Source organism: Glycine max, chromosome 8, assembly GCF_000004515.6.
Source record: "Glycine max cultivar Williams 82 chromosome 8, Glycine_max_v4.0, whole genome shotgun sequence".
Classification (NCBI taxonomy): Eukaryota; Viridiplantae; Streptophyta; class Magnoliopsida; order Fabales; family Fabaceae; genus Glycine; species Glycine max.
The window spans coordinates 17,777,754-17,790,889 of NC_038244.2; the positions used below are offsets into that span (position 1 = coordinate 17,777,754).

The window sequence follows — 13,136 nt, forward strand, 5'->3', positions numbered from 1 at the left end:
TGTCACCTTTGATCTATGAAGCACCGACACCAATACGGACACCGGACACATGGACACCTGTAATGTCCAAAATGTAGGACACAGACACGGCTATATATATATATATATATAATTAAATATGAGTGATATGCATAAAAGATCTAAATTAAAAATCAAGATTTATATATTCATCATCATCATCTAAAAAGAACTTTTCCTACGATAATGAGTCACAAAAAAATACTAAGAGACCTCATTATACAATTTGTACGCTTTGTTTCTTTACAAAAAAAAAAATTATAAAGCAAGATGATGAATTAGCAACTTCAAGTCTTCAAGAATTTCACAAACTAGCAATCATCATTGAAAAAGACACTTTCTAACTCTGGTTCATCTAAAGACAAACTAGCAATTTTAAGAATACCACAATCATCAAGTAATCCAAAATCATCTCCGGTTATATCCCACATTTTAGTTTCCTCTTGATGATATTGTGGAGTATTCCTTGAGAGAAGTCGTAGGTTGCTATGAACAAATACTAAATCTTCAGCTCTATGTGGTGCCATCTTGTTTCTCTTTAAAGAATGGATGAATGAATATGTACTCCAATTCCTTTCACAACATGAAGATGAACAAGGTTGTGCAAGTAGCTTAAGGGTAACCTTTTGAAGTATTGGAGTATTAACGCCATGAACTAGCCACCAAGCTTTTGGATCCATTTGACCTCTATCATTTAAAGAATCAAGATCATCAAAACCTTCTCTTCCATCCGAGAAGTTGGCAAACTCAATATTCACTTTCCTCCTTACATCCACATCAAGAAAGAACCTCTTGAAGCATTTTAATCTTTCAAGAGTGAGTTCCAAGTCTTGATGTGGAGGAACTCGATTAGAATCTTCACTTAGCCATTTATGACTATAATATCTATAATTAAAAAGAAATATATACATGATTAAAATTTATGTAATTCTAAAAAAAAAGGTAAGTAAAAAAGTATAGAGTTAATTACCTTGGATTTAAGGAATGAGCTAAACAATGGAGATGAGTGTTACTCTTAGTCCAACGGTCAATTAATATGGAGTGCACTACCTCATAAAAGGTTGATCCTTCACTCTCTTCCTTTCTCTCATATTGATATATGGCATTCTTCACCTTTTCAATCATTGAATCCCACATTTCATATACTAGATGGAGAGATGAAGCTTCTGGATCAGTTCTTCTAAGAACATCATAGATAGGGCTAGTGAAAGAAAGAATATAATCAACCTTATCCCACCATTTATCATTCAACAAAGTATCTTTCACAAATTTAGCCTTTGCAACATCATCTTCCTTATAAGAAGACCATTGGTCACTAATGATCATCTCTTGGAGTCTTTTCTTCAATTGCTTGAATCTCTTGAGCATTACAATAGTGGAGGCAAATCTTGTTGGAGCAATGGATAGTAATTTCAATGAATTGAATGAATTGAAAATTGATAGTCTCATAGAGTGACTCATGACAAAATTTTTCACAAACATTGCATCATCCGCAATTTGGGTGATCCAAGAACATTCTTCATAAATAACATTGTTTTTTCTGTATTCTTGGCTGCACATATGTTCTTCAAAGCAAGATTTAATGTGTGGACAACACATGGAGTCCAATAGATGGAAGGAAACTCAGCCTCAATTATTAATCATGCTGCTTTACAAACGACTGCATTATCCGTCACTATTTGCACAACATTTGAGTGCCCAACCTCCATAATTACCTCCCTCATAAGTTTGGCAATGAAATCCTTGTCTTTGATCTCATTTGAACAATCGATGGCCTTTAAAAACATAGGTCCACTCTTTGTGACAACCATGAAATTAATAAGAGATCTTCTTTGCGGGTCACTCCATCCATCACTAACAATGCTCACACCCTTCTGGCTCCATGCATTTTTAATTGGTTGTAACAAGTTCTCCCCATGTCTCCTCTCATTTTGAAGTAATGTTGTCCTTAATTTATTATAACCTGGAGGTTGGTAACCACTGATCTGATTGTTGGCGGCATAGGCAAATGCCTTCCTATAATGAGGATTTCTTGCTAAATGAAAAGGCAGCCCCGAAGAGTAAAACATCCTAGCAATTTCATGATCAAGTGTCTCTCTAGCTTGCAAATTAAAGGCATTTTCTGCAGTTGATGTCTTTCTCTTTTTTGGATCAACACCAAGAGTGTTTGTATCCATTTGGTGTTGAGTAGAAACCAGAGGCAATGATACAGATTTTGTTTTTGACTTCTCCACCTTTAATGTTGCCTCATTGTCTATCTTCTTCAAATCTATAAGTCTGTCAATTGTTACCTTTTGACAAACTCTAACTACCTTTCCAGTCACCTTCAACAAGTGTGCCCTCACTCTAGTGTAAGACCCATTGAAGGTAAAATCACAAATATTACATTTTATCTCATAATTTCCACCATCACCTACACTTTTTATCTTTGTAACATAGGTCCATAAAGGTTTGGTATCATCATCTTGTTTTTTAGCTTGACTAGGACTAGAAGCACTCATCTCTACAACAATTAAAAAAAATTAAAAAACAATGTAAACAATTTCTAAGTAAAAAACAAACAACAAAAGCAATTTCTAATTAATGTTGTTCTTGTCTTATTGGCCATGTTGTAGCTTAATTTTATTCAAAATAGGACTATTCAAAATAATTTTAGTTTTTGTAAATTATATTTGTTTTATTTTTTATTTTTAAATAATTTAGATACTTTTTTAGCAAATAATTTTTTTAAGAATAAATAAGAAAATAAAAAAGATCACAAAACTCAAGGCTTTATTTTTTATTTGCTAACAAGCTACAATAAAATAATAAAAATTAAGGTAGGGGAAACTGAATAGTATACTTCAATTGATGCCCCACACCTACCCGGACTTGAATAATAATAATCTTTGTGTTGTACTTTAAAGCTCCATTATTATTTGTGTTTTTATTTTCCATCTTCATTTATTATTTTTAATATTTTATGTATAATTTTTTTAAAACCAAAAAACAGATTTAAACTAATGTGACAATTTTATAATTAAAAAGTAAATAAAAAAATAAAAACACAAGTAAACCCTTAAAATTTTAATTGAAGAAAAAGTAAAATTTCAATCCTACAAAAATATGTTAACATCCACCCATTTATATTATTTAGAAAATATGATAATTGTTGTAACGTGCTTGAGGCCACCTTTAAACATTTGAATGTATCAAATGACACAACTTTTATTTAGAAAATATGATAATTGCTGTAACGTGCTTGAGGGCACCTTTAAACGTTTGAATGTATCAAATGGCACAACAAAACAAAAAAGTATCTAAATAAAATAATAAAAATAAACTCTCTTGTAACTATCAAATGATAATGGAAAGAGAAAGAGAGAGAATACCATAAAACAAGAAACCATAAAGCACAAAAGCATCAATTGAAATTAGAAACCATAAAACCAAGCAAAAGCATCAACGGGGAAACAACAGAGGCGAGAGGGAAAACTCAGAAACATGGAGGCGATGGAACAGATGTGATCATGAGAAAACTCAGAAAAGAAAGAAGGGCCTACCTGCAAAGAGGGAAACGGAGGCGACGACGTGGAGGTTCGCTTGCGGCAAGGAGAAGACTTGATTTTCATTTTAAGTAAGTCTTTTTTAAATAAATAATAAAATATTTGGTTGGACCGCGTTTGGACGCGCGTGTCCACTTGTTGAGCCGCGTCCGATCACGCGTTTCCTGCATCCAACCGTGTCCGACGACGGCGGTGGCAATGGACATCGCGTCGCACCGGAGTCGCACCCGTTTGTGTGTCCGGTGCGTCTCCGACGCGGGACGCGACACTTCGACGGTGTGTCCGTGCTTCATAGCCTTTGATCCCTCATGGATAAGAGGCTTCATAGGGTGAATGTTTTTCTTCATGTCTCTCAAAAGTACCTAACATATATGGTCCCTTTGATGCCTTAGAAAATGAAAAGGACTTGACATAGCAAAGTTAACGTTTCGTCTTTGATTTTAAAAATTGGCTTGAGAAACATATAAAACATGATGACAACACAAAAGTCTAACTTTTTTGTGAAAGACGAGAACATATAATGTAACGACCCTAACACTATCACAGTGGTCGGCATCGCCATTCGGTTTTTTTACTCAATTGCACCTTCTCTCTCCAGTAAATGCTCAATGTACACTAGTTTGGAAAAATATTCCCAAACTACACCTGTTTTGCCTCATTCACGGAAGTCGGGTTCTCACACCCCGACTTCCGTTCTTCCTTTTTTTTTATTTATAAAAAAGTTTTTATATTATTAAAATTAAATATTATATTATATAAAATTATTTTCAAATAATTTGAAAATTAGTTATTTATTAAATTAATTTATGTAATATTATTTTATAATTTAATTTTGTTATTAAGAAAATGATATTATTAAATTTAAGTGTTTTTGTTATATTATTTAAATTATTTAAGATATTTTTTGGTGAATATATGTTTTAAAATTTGAATTTTGTATAATAATATATTTATTTTAGTAAATATTTATTTTGTATAATAATCTGAATTTTAAAATTTTTAATTTAATTATATTATATAAAATTATTTTTAATTGATTTGAAAATTATTTATTTATTAAATTAATTTATGTAATATTATTTTATAATTTTTGTAAAGAGAAATATACATATAAAGAAAAATATAAAATTGGATAAAATTAGAGTATAATTTTTTATTTATGTTATATGTAATTGTGTAGTTAAATTTATGTTTTGTTAATTTTTGTATGTTCTTGTAATTAAAAATAATAAAATTAGTTAGTAGTATTAAAATACAGTAAGAAAAACACCGCAAAAAAAATATGACAAATTAGTCATAGACAAAATACTCAAATTACAGTAACTCAAATGATACTCGACAATAATGAAACATATTAAAAATTACACTTACAATGCAAACATAACAAAACTAATGAGGATATGAAATATGTTGTACAGAATACATGTCTTCTTCTATTTAGATTACTGGTTTGCTAAAAATAGCCAAAATTTCTATTGTGCAGAATCGTTTCCAATAGTTGGATTGTGCTAACACTTTTAGCACGTCTTCATCATTTTTCAATTCTGTTATGTCATATTCAATCAAATTTTCGGAATACTTAGAATGACCTGGTTGTCGAAAGAATAATCGTCTAACCAATTGTGATCGTGAATTCCATTAGGGGAACCCTGTAGGTGTAACTTGTTTGATTAAATCCTTGAGTTTCTCCATGCCACATCCCGAAGGAATGCTAAATCTTATTGGATTAGTTCCAGTAAAGGAGTAACCAAAACTCACCTTGACGTGGTATGTTCACTTCCCGTTGTAATACATAATTGCATCATGAGTAGGAGTGATGGTTGATTGAAGCAGGTTGAGTATAGCATCCGGTGTTCTAATAATGGTACATAATAATTCTATAGGACCAACACACGAGTATTGGTCATTGCACATTAACATTGTGTAAACATCATCATCATTTTTCAATTGTAAAGATTGAAAAAAATATTGTTGACCTGCATCTATGAATGGCTGTCGGTAGTAGATTTCATCCAGTAATTGATCGTTGGTTAGTTGAAGGTGTTGTGCATTCTACGCTTGAGTGTATCAAAAGAACAGTTGTTAGGAACTCGCATTGGTGTTGGAATGAGACTTTGAAAATAAACACCAGTTTGTTGTAACTGATTGATCCATTTGGAAAAATGAAAGCTAATCTGGAGTTAGTAATGGTCTGACTGCTTGTTTCTCCCAAAAATGACATAGTAATAAGATTGAATTTAGTTTGTGAAATTATGTTGTGTGAGATTGTGTGTTTGTATTGTGTCTGTGTTGTGTTATTTATAGTTGTACGAGTATTCTGCCACGTTGATGTGTATTGGAATCCAATGTTTCCTTTTCCCTAGTAAGTGATGTAGCAGACGTCCATTATAATTTCAAAGTGAACAAAGAGATTATGAGTTGTCCATCTCATGTCAGTTTTGCACACGTCTCTAAAAATTAAATGTATCACCTGTAAAACTGACATGAAATGGACAGCTCATAATGCAGAGTATTGTTAATTTGGACTGTGATTTTTCCCATGTAATTAAAGCAACAGACGTTCATGATGAATTTCAGAGTGAATAAAGAGATGATGGGCTGTCCATTTCATGACAGTTTTGCAGGTGAGACATTTAATTTTAGAGACGTTTGCAAATTGCAGAGTATTATCAATTTGGATTGTGATTTTTCCCTTGTAATTAAAGCAGCAAACGTCCATAGTTATTTTCAGAGTGAATAAAGAGATTATGAGTTGTCCATTTCATGACAATTTTGCAGGTGAGACATTTAATTTTTCGAGACGTATGCAAATTGCAGAGTATTGTCAATTTGGATTGTGATTTTTCCCTTGTAATTAAAGCAGCAAATGTCCATAGTTATTTTCAGAGTGAATAAAGAGATTATGAGTTGTCCATTTCATGTCAGTTTTGTCGATGAGACATTGAATTTTTAAAAACAGTGTAGTGTAAATGACAAAGTATTGTGAATTTTGACAGTTATGTTACCATGTCAACTACTGCAGTAAAAGTGGGTAAACTGAAAATTGCTAATTTAAATTTAAAGGAAAAATTATTTCAATACGTAAAGTGATAACTGAAGACAAACATAAGACATTACATGAAAATCTCAAAGAAGAAATAACTTAGACATGAATGATCCGTAGATTACCAATCCCGTTTGAATATAGGTTCGTGGGATGGAGACAGGTTACTTCCTTCGGGCCCGGAAGAGGAGTCCGTATCACTATCATGGTTTTTGAGCCAATAAGTCTCGTATTCACCTAAGTCCTCAAGATTAGAGGTTGAGCCATGTTGGTTGCCTGGTGGGTCATTATTGTGACAGATTATGGCAAATAACTCCACAAATGGTAGTGATGGATTGTTGTCAAAAATGTTGAACATTTGTCGAACATCAGCATCATCTCGCAGAATAAAAGATGTGTACATATAACGTTGTCCTGACTCAAATATAGGGCACCGAAAATGGAGATGTTGGATATGTTGTTCTAGGTCAATGTTTAGTTTTTGGTGAACAAGTTCAAGCAATTGTGTAAAGGTTATGACCTTGTCGACCATGAAAGTTTTTGTCTTGTTACTAACGAAGGTGGTGCCCTCATTAGTATTGCAAATTTCTGACATGAAATGGACAATTGCAAATTGCAGAGTATTGTCAATTTGGATTCGTGATTTTCCCTTGTAATTAAAGCAGCAAACGTCCATAGTTATTTTCAGAGTGAATAAAGAGATTATGAGTTGTCCATTTCATGACAGTTTTGCAGGTGAGACATTTAATTTTTAGAGATGTATGCAAATTGCAGAGTATTGTCAATTTGGATTGTGATTTTTCCCTTGTAATTAAAGCACCAAACGTCCATAGTTATTTTCAGAGTGAATAAAGAGATTATGAGTTGTCCATTTCATGTCAGTTTTGTCGATGAGACATTGAATTTTTAAAAACAGTGTAGTGTAAATGACAAAGTATTGTGAATTTTGACAGTTATGTTACCATGTCAACTACTGCAGTAAAAGTGGGTAAACTGAAAATTGCTAATTTAAATTTAAAGGAAAAATTATTTCAATACGTAAAGTGATAACTGAAGACAGACATAAGACATTACATGAAAATCTCAAAGAAGAAATAACTTAGACATGAATGATCCGTAGATTACCAATCCCGTTTGAATATAGGTTCGTGGGATGGAGACAGGTTACTTCCTTCGGGCCCGGAAGAGGAGTCCGTATCACTATCATGGTTTTTGAGCCAACAAGTCTCGTATTCACCTAAGTCCTCAAGATTAGAGGTTGAGCCATGTTGGTTGCCTGGTGGGTCATTATTGTGACAGATTATGGCAAATAACTCCACAAATGGTAGTGATGGATTGTTGTAAAAAATGTTGAACATTTGTCGAACATCAGCATCATCTCGCAGAATAAAAGATGTGTACATATAACGTTGTCCTGACTCAAATATAGGGCACCGAAAATGGAGATGTTGGATATGTTGTTCTGGGTCAATGTTTAGTTTTTGGTGAACAAGTTCAAGCAATTGTGTAAAGGTTATGACCTTGTCGACCATGAAAGTTTTTGTGTTGTTACTAACGAAGGTGGTGCCCTCATTAGTATTGCAAATTTGGCCGTCGTAGTAAACACAAACATATGCAGTTAGGTGACACATTGTGGTAGGGATTGAGATGAAAATTTGAAATTGTTACGAATGTCTTTAGCTGTAGTGGTATTTATAGAATTTGGTTATAATTGAGTGAGTCACTAGTTAACTGTGCATTTAGATGAACGGGTAAATGAACACTTAAGCATATTTACAAGGGTCCATAATGTGCAAATTGCTGAGTGAAAACAACAACTGAGTGAAAAAAAACTCAGTTGTCCACGTTATGTCAGTTTTACTGGTGCGACATTAATTTTTTTAGAGATGTGTGAAAATTGCCGAGTGTTGTCAATTTCAACTGTGATTTATCCCTGGTAATTGATGGAGCAGAAGTCCATTATAATTATCAGAGTGAAAAAAATTGAGTTGTCCATGTCATGTCTGTTTTACTAGTGCGACATTTATTTTTTTAGAGACGTGTGTAAATTGCTGAGTGTTGTCAATTTTAATTGTGATTTATCTCTGGTAATTGATGGAGTATAAGTCCATTATAATTAGCAGAGTAAAAAAAATTGAGTAGTGCATGTCATGTCAGTTTTACTGGTGAGATATTTATTTTTTTAGAGACCTATAGAAATTGCCGAGTGTTGTCAATTTCGACTGTGATTTATCCCTGATAATTGATGCAGCAGAAGTCCATTATAATTTCAGAGTAAAAAAAAAATTGATTTGTGAAAATTGCAGTGTGTCATGAATATTTTTTTTTTGAAGTTTTTGACGTTATTACCATGGAAAAAGTGTTCAAATCATAGTTTTTTTGATTTTGTACTTGTATTTTGAGGTGTTAGTCGATGGAACTGGTGTACGAAATAATTTTTTTTGGATTCTCTGACGTTCAAACTATAGAAAAAATGAGGCACACACATCATTAATGTGTTGGACATAATTTTAAAGAAATGCAGAACATGGGCTCTTAAGCATAGTTGCAAGGGTCCAAATCATAGTTTTTTTATTTTGTACTTGTATTTTGAGGTGTTAGTCGATGGAACTGGTGCACGAAATAATTTTTTTTGGATTCTTTGACGTTCAAACTATAGAAAAAATGAGTCACAAACATCATTAATGTGTTGGACATAATTTTAAAAAAATGCAGAACATGGGCTCTTAAGCATAGTTGCAAGGGTCCAAATCATAGTTTTTTTGATTTTGTACTTGTATTTTGAGGTGTTAGTCGATGGAACTGGTGCACGAAATAATTTTTTTTGGATTCTTTGACGTTCAAAATATAGAAAAAATGAGTCACAAACATCATTAATATGTTGGACATAATTTTAAAAAAATGCAGAACATGGGCTCTTAAGCATAGTTGCAAGGGTCCAAATCATAGTTTTTTTGATTTTGTATTTGTATTTTGAGGTGTTAGTCGATGGAACTGGTGCACTAAATAAATTTTTTTGGATTCTCTGACGTTCAAACTATAGAAAAAATGAGTCACAAACATCATTAATGTGTTGGACATAATTTTAAAAAAATGCAGAACATGGGCTCTTAAGCATAGTTGCAAGGGTCCAAATCATAGTTTTTTTGATTTTGTATTTGTATTTTGAGGTGTTAGTCGATGGAACTGGTGCACTAAATAAATTTTTTTGGATTCTCTGACGTTCAAACTATAGAAAAAATGAGTCACAAACATCATTAATGTGTTGTACATAATTTTAAAAAAATGCAGAACATGGGCTCTTAAGCATAGTTGCAAGGGTCTAAATCATATTTGATGATGCCGTTACAGGGGTACTTACACATATTTGATCCCATTATCACAACATTTTATACTTCAATGACCAAGACGATGACCAGTCCCACAAGGTGGTGGACGCCGATTACGTCGAGGATTTCTTCTTTCCAGTATGACTGGTTCTTCCACGTCATGATCATGTTGTTGTTCTATGTTAGTATTTTCAATGTTGGTTGTTGCAGCTGAAGAACTTTGACCTTGTTCTCCAAACGAATGCGGTGCATCGAACTGTTGTAAAGTAGCTAAATATGATGCCGCTGAATTTGGTGTATTGAAATCGACGCCAAATAAATCGGTCATCCATTCATGGGTGGTTGCGGTGACTGACTCGCCAGTGTGGCCAAAAGTTTGATGAACAGGTGAAGGAGTAGAATACATTGACTGAGGATGTGGAATTTCAAAATGTGTTTGTTCAACACCTGACCTTGCAGCATTTTGTGTAATTGTTGTGCGTGGATCATGTAGTTGTTGTTCAACAGACAAGAACAAACTAGTATTTTTTCTATACCATTCCATGTACGCTGGTGTATGTGTCACTATTCCTTCAACCCATTGCCCAGCTAAAATATCGTTGTGTTTGTTTTTCCAGATATTAATCCACTCCACATGATATTCCATCCAATCAGTGTAATGATTGCCTCGCATGTCAATTTGGTGAAGTAAATCAAGATTCATGGGATCAACAGGGATATCTTGTTGTAGTCCAAACTGTAGCTTCACTCGATTTGTTTGATGCCATTCGACAATCGAGAAACAAATAATTGCAGTACATGCAGACCAAATCTCCATGTCTCTATATGCACGTCTGGGTAGGTGTTCTTCAAATCCTCTATATGGGATCCAAGAAAACTGAAATATATGCCAACAAGGCAACATGTTAGTATGTATGTTTATATTTAAGGTGCAGATCATGATAGTATCATACCTCATGGCTCTCCATATGATCTATACGAGACCTATATCCGACTAAGTCACCATGCGGTGTGGCCCTATATTCTAATCTACCACCACTCCATCTAAAATGTAAACCATACATAATCAGTATTCATTGTAATGTTATAATACACGTCATTGAAATAAAAAAATTTACATTTCGCTATATGTAAATAACCTTTTAGCCAGTGGAAAAGTTGTTTCCGGTCGTGGGACTCTTGGTGCAATAAAAGGCATGTGGTACCAAGCCCATGACTGCAATAGTATGACACAACCACCCATAGATTTACCAACCTCCGATGATGCTCGACATAGTTCTCTATACAGGTTTGCTAAGCAAGCCGAACCCCAACTATATTTTTTTGTGTTGTTCAAATCACGTAATAGGTTCAAATACATTAAATGAACTCTATTTCCATATTTATCAGGAATTAAAGCACCGCCAATCATGTACATTATGTAAGCTCTACACCTGCATTGTAGTTGGTGCGTTGTTGGTTCTTCAGGCAATGGTGCGCGTAACATGTTTAGCAACCATGTTAGCTTCAGTGCGGCTCCTTTACGTGCATTTTCGGGAGGGACTTCCTCTAGTAACTCGTGGCATAACTCATCCCAATGTAAGAAGCTAGGTCCAGCCACAACACGACCATCGACTCTAATGCCTAGATGAAGTGCAACATCTTCGAGTGTGATGGTGCACTCTCCCCATGGCAGGTGAAAGGTATGTGTTTCAGGCCTCCATCGTTCAACCAATGCAGTGATCAATGCAGGATCAATTTTACACTGTTTGATTAAGGCAATATGTTGGAACCCGGTAGACGATAATAATGGTATAATTTGTGGTTCTGGTTTAGGTATTGTATGGTAATAGGAAGTGATTAACTCATTAATCGTAGTACGTGAACGATGAACATGTTGATGACGCAATAGAGGTTTATCATCCATGAGAATGATGTCAAATGGTAAACCGAATACAAATGATATAAAATTTGAAGTTGGGTGATGCACATGTGGTATTGACATGCACCTCTCATCTATTTATTATTTACACTATGTTCGGTTTTGCAAGCACAAATACACTTAAGATAACTGTAATGCCTCGAGATTCCAAAGCACATTTATAATTTGTCTCGTTGCAAGGCCTCGAAATTCCAAAGCACGTTAACATGACTATGGTACTGTGGTGCATCGAGATTCTAATTCACGTGAATCACTAAAATTTCGTGCACACTGTTCACCCGCATGCGTACGTTAAGGTAATTGTAAATGTCTCGAGAATCCAAAGCACATTTATAAATTGTCTCGTTGCAAGGCCTCGAGATTCCAAAGCACATTAACATCAACTGTGGTACTGTCACGCATCGAGATTCTAATGCACGTGAACCAATGACATTTTCGTGCACACTATTCACCCACATGCGTATGATAAGGTAATTGTAAATGTCTCGAGAATCCAAAGCACATTTATAAATTGTTAATGTAATTGTAATGCCTCGAGATTCCAAACTACATTTATATTTTGTCTCGTTGTAAGGCCTCGAGATTCCAAAGCACATTAACACGACTGTGGTACTGTGATGCATCGAGATTCTAATTCACGTGAACCATGGACCCGTGATAGATTGCATATATAAACCTACCATGTCACCTAATACTTTGCACTATTGTGTCTAATCAAATTGTGAGAGAAAACAGAGAGGGCTAGCAATGAGGTCAGAGCCTATTTGTGTGTACGTTTATATCAATGGTGAAATCATTCAAAGTTCAAGTGCAAATGCAATTTTCAGAGGTGACAACACAAAGTCGTTACTCTTGAATCCAACAATGACGCTGCCAATATAATCACTGCAATACAGTCATCAATTACAGATAATGGTGTTACGCCTATAATTAATACCCTTTGGTATCGTTGTCCTGTATATCAATTAAATGGTGAAGTTCAATATAGGGCAATTCAAATTATTGACGAAGAAGGTGTCTCATGCATGTTTCATACATTTCTCAATATGAGAAGTGTAATATGTATGGAACTTAAAGTTGATGTTCATAATTCATTATCACCTACTCAAGTTAATGACCTAAGTTGGGCCGACATGGAGCAGAAGCTGGAGAATACCATGAAATTAGAATGAATAATTTAACATATTTTGTTGTTGTATTGCATTGAAGTTTTTCTCCGTCTTTATTATCTAGTTGTAGTTGTTGCATGCTTTGAAGTTGTTATTTTTAATTTACTTCAG

General features: G+C 34.1%; 2 protein-coding genes across 2 annotated transcripts; both read right to left on the bottom strand.

Annotated features, from left to right (window-relative positions):
• Positions 1-329: 329 nt before the first annotated feature.
• LOC113002311 (uncharacterized) lies at positions 330-1,386 on the bottom strand. The gene is made up of 2 exons (XM_026129406.1): positions 989-1,386; positions 330-903 (listed from the first exon to the last, which is right to left on the bottom strand). The coding sequence occupies exons 1-2, from the start codon at positions 1,384-1,386 to the stop codon at positions 330-332; spliced, it is 972 nt and encodes a 323-aa protein (XP_025985191.1).
• A 272-nt stretch (positions 1,387-1,658) lies between these two features.
• LOC121175221 (uncharacterized) lies at positions 1,659-2,519 on the bottom strand. The gene has a single exon (XM_041017741.1). The coding sequence runs from the start codon at positions 2,517-2,519 to the stop codon at positions 1,659-1,661; it is 861 nt and encodes a 286-aa protein (XP_040873675.1).
• Between the last annotated feature and the right edge of the window lie 10,617 nt (positions 2,520-13,136).

Bases quoted from the DNA above. Each gene is read 5' to 3' on its own strand.
- LOC113002311 (XM_026129406.1), bottom strand. From the start codon at position 1,386: ATGCTCAAGAGATTCAAGCAATTGAAGAAAAGACTCCAAGAGATGATC. The intron at 904-988 runs GTAATTAACTCT...TTTTAATTATAG, and splicing joins GCTCATTCCTTAAATCCAAG to ATATTATAGTCATAAATGGC.
- LOC121175221 (XM_041017741.1), bottom strand. From the start codon at position 2,519: ATGAGTGCTTCTAGTCCTAGTCAAGCTAAAAAACAAGATGATGATACC.